General features: G+C 39.9%; 1 protein-coding gene across 1 annotated transcript; it reads left to right on the top strand.

Annotated features, from left to right (window-relative positions):
• The first annotated feature begins 235 nt into the window (after positions 1-235).
• On the top strand, positions 236-7,203 carry LOC148652251 (uncharacterized). Its single transcript, XM_088598935.1, has 4 exons — positions 236-4,602; positions 5,212-5,643; positions 5,945-6,011; positions 6,991-7,203. The coding sequence occupies exons 1-4, from the start codon at positions 325-327 to the stop codon at positions 7,083-7,085; spliced, it is 4,872 nt and encodes a 1,623-aa protein (XP_088455061.1). The 5' UTR covers positions 236-324; the 3' UTR covers positions 7,086-7,203.
• Positions 7,204-8,305: the final 1,102 nt, after the last annotated feature.

Below are 8,305 nucleotides of genomic sequence, written 5' to 3'. Positions count from 1 at the left end.
CAAAGAGTCCAGGGTCTAGAAGGAGTACAGCATTGTAAGGCTTCAGGGAAGACATTTAAGAAGACTAAGAAGAGCTCCTCAAGCCCAGACTGTATGAAAACACAACCTCTGGAGTCCTCTACGCATGATGTGAAGGTTGATGAGCTGATGAGTGATATTAGAATCGGTAGTGAGCACAACAAAGAGGCAACACCCAGAGCTCAGTCTTCTGAAGTTTCCCTTGTTTCTTCTGAAATAGTACATGGAGTCAAAGATAGTCTGCTAAAGAAAATTCAGCTAAACTGTTCCAGCCCTGAGTCCAGTACTCCTCAAGCTGCCATTGATATGGAATCCCGGAGCACTGAGCAGCTCATGTGCACCAAAATGGACCAGTTAGAATCTTCACCTGTTATTGGTCGAACAGTCAGAAGTAAAAAACTGCAGTCTTCTATGACAAAGTCTCCAAAAGGATTTTTTCCAACAGTTCCAAGTGGGTTTGATAACAGTTTCCAGCCAGAAGACACTATGGATAAGCCCTGCTCATCACGTTCCCTAGGAGAAGCTGTTGGTGTGACACCTTGTTCTAATAAGAGAAAAGATTGCTTAGCTTCTGAGACCCCTGAGAAGCCTGGAGATTATCTGGTTCAAAGAGTCCAGGGTCTAGAAGGAGTACAGCATTGTAAGGCTTCAGGGAAGACAGTAAAGAAGACTAAGAAGAGCTCCTCAAGCCCAGACTGTATGAAAACACAACTTCTGGAGTCCTCGTCGCATGATGTGAAGGTTGATGAGCTGATGAGTGATATTAGAATCGCTAGTGAGCACAACAAAAAGGCAACACCCAGTGCTCAGTCTTCTGAAGTTTCTCTTGTTTCTTCTGAAATAGTACATGGAGTCACAGATAATCTGCTAAAGAAAATTCAGCTAAACTGTTCCAGCCCTGAGTCCAGTACTCCTCAAGCTGCCATTGATATGGAAACCCGGAGCACTGAGCAGCTCATGTGCACCAAAATGGACCAGTTAGAACCTTCACCTGTTATTGGTCGAACAGTCAGAAGTAAAAAACTGCAGTCTCCTATGACAAAGTCTCCAAAAGGCTTTTCTCCAACAGTTCCAAGTGGGTTTGAAAACAGTTTCCAGCCAGAATACACTATGGATAAGCCCTGCTCATCACGTTCCCTAGGAGAAGCTGTTGATGTGACACCTTGTTCTAATAAGAAAAAAGATTGCTTAGCTTCTGAGACCCCAGAGAAGCCTGGAGATTATCTGGTTCAAAGAGTCCAGGGTCTAGAAGGAGTACAGCATTGTAAGGCTTCAGGGAAGACATTTAAGAAGACTAAGAAGAGCTCCTCAAGCCCAGACTGTATGAAAACACAACCTCTGGAGTCCTCTACGCATGATGTGAAGGTTGATGAGCTGATGAGTTATATTAGAATCGGTAGTGAGCACAACAAAGAGGCAACACCCAGAGCTCAGTCTTCTGAAGTTTCCCTTGTTTCTTCTGAAATAGTACATGGAGTCACAGATAGTCTGCTAAAGAAAATTCAGCTAAACTGTTCCAGCCCTGAGTCCAGTACTCCTCAAGCTGCCATTGATATGGAATCCCGGAGCACTGAGCAGCTCATGTGCACCAAAATGGACCAGTTAGAATCTTCACCTGTTATTGGTCGAACAGTCAGAAGTAAAAAACTGCAGTCTTCTATGACAAAGTCTCCAAAAGGATTTTTTCCAACAGTTCCAAGTGGGTTTGATAACAGTTTCCAGCCAGAAGACACTATGGATAAGCCCTGCTCATCACGTTCCCTAGGAGAAGCTGTTGGTGTGACACCTTGTTCTAATAAGAGAAAAGATTGCTTAGCTTCTGAGACCCCTGAGAAGCCTGGAGATTATCTGGTTCAAAGAGTCCAGGGTCTAGAAGGAGTACAGCATTGTAAGGCTTCAGGGAAGACAGTAAAGAAGACTAAGAAGAGCTCCTCAAGCCCAGACTGTATGAAAACACAACTTCTGGAGTCCTCGTCGCATGATGTGAAGGTTGATGAGCTGATGAGTGATATTAGAATCGCTAGTGAGCACAACAAAAAGGCAACACCCAGAGCTCAGTCTTCTGAAGTTTCTCTTGTTTCTTCTGAAATAGTACATGGAGTCACAGATAATCTGCTAAAGAAAATTCAGCTAAACTGTTCCAGCCCTGAGTCCAGTACTCCTCAAGCTGCCATTGATATGGAAACCCGGAGCACTGAGCAGCTCATGTGCACCAAAATGGACCAGTTAGAACCTTCACCTGTTATTGGTCGAACAGTCAGAAGTAAAAAACTGCAGTCTCCTATGACAAAGTCTCCAAAAGGCTTTTCTCCAACAGTTCCAAGTGGGTTTGAAAACAGTTTCCAGCCAGAAGACACTATGGATAAGCCCTGCTCATCACGTTCCCTAGGAGAAGCTGTTGGTGTGACACCTTGTTCTAATAAGAAAAAAGATTGCTTAGCTTCTGAGACCCCAGAGAAGCCTGGAGATTATCTGGTTCAAAGAGTCCAGGGTCTAGAAGGAGTACAGCAGTGTAAGGCATCAGGGAAGACAGTTAAGAAGACTAAGAAGAGCTCCTCAAGCCCAGACTGTATGAAAACACAACCTCTGGAGTCCTCTTCGCATGATGTGAAGGTTGATGAGCTGATGAGTGATATTAGAATCGGTAGTGAGCACAACAAAGAGGCAACACCCATAGCACAGTCTTCTGAAGTTTCCCTTGTTTCTTCTGAAATAGTACATGGAGTCACAGATAATCTGCTAAAGAAAATTCAGCTTAACTGTTCCTGCCCTGAGTCCAGTGCTGAAGATTTGAAAAGACCTCTGCAAACCCTGAGTGAAATGGTTATAAGTATTACTGAATCTGTGATCATGCAGTTATCAGCTGTTCCAGGAATTACTATAGGCACACCTGACCATGACAGATGCATCTTTATTCAGCCTTTGGATGCAGACCAAATGATTGAAAAAGTGTACAATGACTTGCTGCAAGAAAGTGGCTCCCTTATTGCATTATACGATGCAATAATGTCCAAAAATCAGGAAGTGTCCAAAGCCATTATTGTATCTTTGGTTAAAGAGCTCTCAAAGCTCTACTTTTCAACAGCTGAGTCTTCAGCCTTAGGTCCTTCTCCTTCCTTCATTACAAACGAAGCCACTAATGATGTGAACAGCAGTGAAAATGACACCTTTAACCTTGGTTGCCAAGAAAAGGGAATGTCACCTCCAGAGCCCGCTTCTGATATTCAACCACTTTCTGATATTCCCCTACCATATTCAGATATTGTGAAAAAAATTGTAACTAAACTGCTCTTAAGAATTCATCCTATTTCTCCAAAGAGGGAGAAGAAACAAGAACAGATTATGGATAGTTTATCTTGTTGGGAGCTCAGTGAATTTGCTGTGGGCATTATTGACAATGTGCTGAAGAAACTATTTACAGCCCCAGATACCTCAGAATGTAATCCAACAATGGGAAGCAATATCCAATGTGAGCTGGTTTCTGTCAAACAAGTGGCCAGCTGTATTTACAGAGAACTGCTGCAGAGTGCTGGTTCCAAAGACAACTTACAACAAGCAGTAGCAGCCAAGAGTGAGGCCCTGGCCCAAAAGATAGTTGATTCTCTTGTGAGAGAAATTATGAAGTTCCAACATTCAGATATCGAGTCTTCAGATGCTCCTCAAGCTGCCATTGATATGGAAACCCTGAGCACTGAGCAGCTCATGTGCACCAAAATGGACCAGTTAGAACCTTCACCTGTTATGTGTCAAACAGATGCAGTGAAAAATATCATGGCAAAACTGCTTTTGAAAATTCGCCCTGGATTCCCCAACCCAGAAAATTATTCTGGGGAACTGGAAGAGCTGTCCGAGTCTCAGGTCAGGGACCTGGCACTGAAACTCACCAAAGATGCGCTGAAGGAATTGACAAAGGTTTCCACTCTAACCATCAGTGAACCAAAGGCTGAAGAACATCTTCCATTACAGCAAGCCATCAAGAAAACCGTTAGCTCTGTTTACAGCAAACTGATGGAATCCATTGGCAGCAAGAAAGTATTACAAGTAGGAATTGCCTCACAGAATCCAGAAATGATCAAGGAAATGGCCTGTTGTGTGGCTAAAGAAACTATTGCAAATTATGGTTTACGAAGCGGGTGTTCAATTCCATCTTCACAATCTCTCATTTCTCAGAAAACCAGTAAGTCCACACAGGACAAAATTGTGGACACAAACGTAACTACAGTCAGAAGTAAAAAACTACAGTCTTCTATGAAAAAGTCTCCAAAGGGCTTTTCTCCAACAGTTCCAAGTGGGTTTGAAAACAGTTTCCAGCCAGAAGACACTATGGATAAGCCCTGCTCATCACGTTCCATAGGAGAAGCTGTTGGTGTGACACCTTGTTCTAATAAGAAAAAAGGTTGTTCTGCTTCTGAGACCCCAGAGAAGCCTGGAGATTATTTGGCTCAAGGAGTCCAGGATGTAGAAGGAGTACAGCAGTGTAAGGCTTCAGGGAAGACAGTTAAGAAAACTATGAAGAGCTCCTCGAGGCCAGACTGTATGAAAACACGACTTCTGGAGTCGTCTTCGCATGATGTGGTTGATGAGGTATGACCAACAGTTCCAAACCTGTAAAAATGTCTCTTATCAAAGTAGGATGGACCTGTTCTGTACCTAATTAACAGACATTTGTGTAGAAAGTACTGGAAAATGGAACTCTTATTTTGTAAATATGATGATAGTTTTGTTGTGCATTTTCCTTTACAATAAAACTACAAATCCAGATTTGTTTTCCCTAATACTGTATAACATCTCAGAAATATCCCTATTGTCAGTTCATAGCATACGTACTAAACTCACCTGTCTGTGGATGTCAGCTTTATCACTCAATTAGTACAAGAGCAATCAGGTGAGTTAATGCTACTATGGAGAGACTTGCTCACAGTATTGTCTACATTTCCAAACTGATATCTGCATCATAAAAAAAATTGAGATGCATTATTTTCTATACATGCAATTTTAAACATTCACATTGATTTCTTATTTTATATTTCATTGTCTGCCTTTATTCTAGTGTTAACGTCAGTGCTAAAAACATATACACACCCCATAATCCTTATCTTCTTTTCCGTAAGAGAAGTGTTACTTGTTTTGATTTACTTTTAAAAATGAAACAACAATCACTGAACTGTAACTTTTTGTTTTTTTTTGTGACAGGAGTTGCCCGGACACTCATCTTGGTATGTGTACAATCCCAGCCTTAATAAGGACAAAAATCTCAGTCCAGCCCAAAGCAAGAGTGGTCTGCGCATTGACATAGCAAAACATTACATGACCCCAGTGCAACTGACCAAAACATCTGAGAGCAAAGGGCTTCTCTCGCACAGCAACATCCCCTTTGCAGTTAATACGCCGGATGAAGATGTGAATGTGAGCCAGAAAGTCAAGAAACATCCTTTGAAAAAGTTTGGCTCCATGCTAAAGCATAAGATCATGGGTAATAGGTCAAAAGACGTCAGAATTCAGAATGAAACAAATCCATCTTTGGAAAACTTAAGAGCCCAGGGAACATCCAGTGGACGCGGGAGCTGTGAAAGCTTTGGACCATTTAAAGTGCCTGATGAGTACACCGAGCCTCAAAAACACAAGGTATGGATTAGATACCCAAACTTAAATTATTAATTAATTTGGGCATTATTGTATTTTTAATATTAACACTACAGAAATTATTTGAATAGAATGCTCATTTGTACATCAAATAACATTCTAGAAGACATTCCTATTAATTGCAATAAACAAGAATAGCAACTGCTATGGTGGCCAATGCTGAATGTTCTGTGTGAATAATGACTACAAATTTATCAAGATCAATACAGTACGTAACAGTTCAAGTATAATACCTGTGGAAGAAATATTCCTAAATTGTTTTCTTTGTGTGCTCATACTGTAGTTCTTCAAAAAAGAAGTTTTTAGTTTGGACAGATTCAGTAGGAACAAGCCTCAGAACACTCCAGATGGTGAGTATTTAGTTTGTGACTGTGATTTTATTTTGTGTAGCACATTAGTGACAAGTGTGGTTCAGAATTAGACATTGGATGGAATTTATGTAGAATGGGGGAATTCATCTAAATTTAGAATCCTTTAAAAAACAAACTGATTTTTATACAAATTGGCCTTAAACTTCTGCAAACGTCACTTTTTATTGACACTGCTACCTCCATAGGAATGGTGAGGCAGAACTCCAAACTCCACTCTGATCAAGTGGTTAACTGTGCACCTCTACTCTTCCCTGATCTCTCTTCTTCTAAATAGTCCATTGTCCAGTGCATCAATCTTTGGCAGTCCTCTTCAACGGTACTCTATTTTCTCCATTTTCAGTGCCCTCCCTCATTCCCTTCTACAGTATCTCTCGGTTTAGTAAATATGACTAAATGTGACTTATATGACAAGATATAAGCTAATACATCTTCTTTTACAAGTAAAGTTATGAAAACCACTTTAGAACTAAACAACAGGATCGCTCATATGAAAATAAGACCCTAGCAGTAGTCAATATGGTTTTAGAAAAGGTCATTCTTCCTTTACCAACTTGTTAAAATTCTTCAAACAAGTCACAGCACTAAACACACAGAACGTACAAAATGATATGATTAGATTTTAAAGATGCTTTTGGTAATGTTCTTCTTAAATTAAAGGCAATAGGCATTTAGGGAAATTCGTGTATTGAACTGGTTAAGGGACAGGTAATAGTACAGATCAGGGGTGAATAGTCCAATAGAAGATGACAGGAATAATAGTTATGAATGTGATTGAAATGACTGAAAAACAGTTGTCTAATAGCCAAATTATCACACACCTTTAATCAAATAGCTTCTTATTGAATAAACCTGACGTTAAGATGCCTCTGGGTAGAACTGTATCCAAAGTCTATCTGACCTGCTGCCATGGAATAAAGAAACTGGAACAGTGACATGTCAAACCACTCTGTGTTTCCAGGGATCCCTGGAATTCCAAACTCCAGGAAGATGCCAAAAAAACCATCTTTGCTGTCGAAGATGTCGACTGCTTTATCCAGAGCCTTTCTGTTATAATCCATCTGCCACCATCAAACATGTTTAACATGGAGGGGAAACTCCTTGCAATGCAAAATCAAAAAAGGAGTTTTAATGATGGGAACTACTGTTTCTGAAATAAAAATAATTGCATTCATGTTTTTGTATAAAGTTGTGTTATTCAAATAGGTGAGCACACTACCACATCCATGACCAGACACTTTTCAACTAAATCACAAAATGGTATGTTAGTTTTAATGTTGTCTGTAAATATCTTATTGGTGTACTACACCATTAAAAAAATAAGACATTCTTAGCCTTCATTATTCTATTCATAGTTATAGCAAGACCTGATTTACTGTAAGCATTCAAAATCCTCAAAGCTACTGACCTAGTGCACTTCATAAGATTGAGTAGTGAAACACGAACTAGGAAAACTATTTGGATTTTTAAAAAAATATAAGAGGTTTAAATAATCTACCAAACAGGGAAATGCATATTTTTATTCAAAGGGTTTGGGGCCTGGAACAAACATCCCAACTATGATGTGGACGCCGATATCCTGACGTCCTCAAAGAAAGGGTTATAACCTCATAGTTATTGTTTCATTTCAAATCCAATGTGCTGGAAAAGAGCCAAAACAGCAAAAAGTGTGTCACTGTCCAAATACTTATGAACTACACTGTATATTGGTTTTCTTTCTCACCGTACATCAGTTAAATATATAGTGTTTAAATGTCTTGGGTAATGTGTTGTGTCTATAAATGTATTATGTGTTATGTCTTTACCAGCCTGCAAAGCAAATTTCCCATCTGTGATTAAGTAAGAGACAGAAATCAAATTGGTTTCCGTAATGAACAAGTGCATTACTGGGACAAGTAATAGGTTTATTCCATGCTGAAAAGAGAAGAAAGAAAACAACATTTCGACCCTGAAGCCTTCTTTAGGTGTGACTTCAGGTGTGAGCAGGTAGCACCTGAAGAAGGCTCCACGGCCAAAATGTTGTTTTCTTTCTTCTCTTTTCAGCATGGAATAAACCTATTACTTGTTCCTTTGCAGCCTACGCATGCTGACGCAGTTTCCCACCTGAACTACTTCCAGTACATTACTGTATGCACAAAAATCTTTCTTTAGAAAATAAAATCATGTTTATTTAACGGTTTATGTATATAGTGCCTTTTTCCCTCCAGTGAATGAGAAAAGAAAAAGATGATCACTTTATGTGGAATGTCTCCTCCGTGAATTTTTGTTTTTCAGTG

Source organism: Lepisosteus platostomus, chromosome 11 (genome assembly GCF_059453375.1).
Source record: "Lepisosteus platostomus isolate fLepPlt1 chromosome 11, fLepPlt1.hap1, whole genome shotgun sequence".
Lineage (NCBI taxonomy): Eukaryota > Metazoa > Chordata > Actinopteri > Semionotiformes > Lepisosteidae > Lepisosteus > Lepisosteus platostomus.
The sequence above is the reverse complement of the archived record's forward strand: the minus strand, read 5'-3'. Positions and strand labels throughout refer to the sequence as shown.

Coding starts and splice junctions, on each gene's coding strand:
- LOC148652251 (XM_088598935.1), top strand. CDS start 325: ATGGAATCCCGGAGCACTGAGCAGCTCATGTGCACCAAAATGGACCAG. Junction 5,644..5,944: donor CCGAGCCTCAAAAACACAAG/GTATGGATTAGA, acceptor CTCATACTGTAG/TTCTTCAAAAAAGAAGTTTT. Junction 6,012..6,990: donor GCCTCAGAACACTCCAGATG/GTGAGTATTTAG, acceptor CTGTGTTTCCAG/GGATCCCTGGAATTCCAAAC.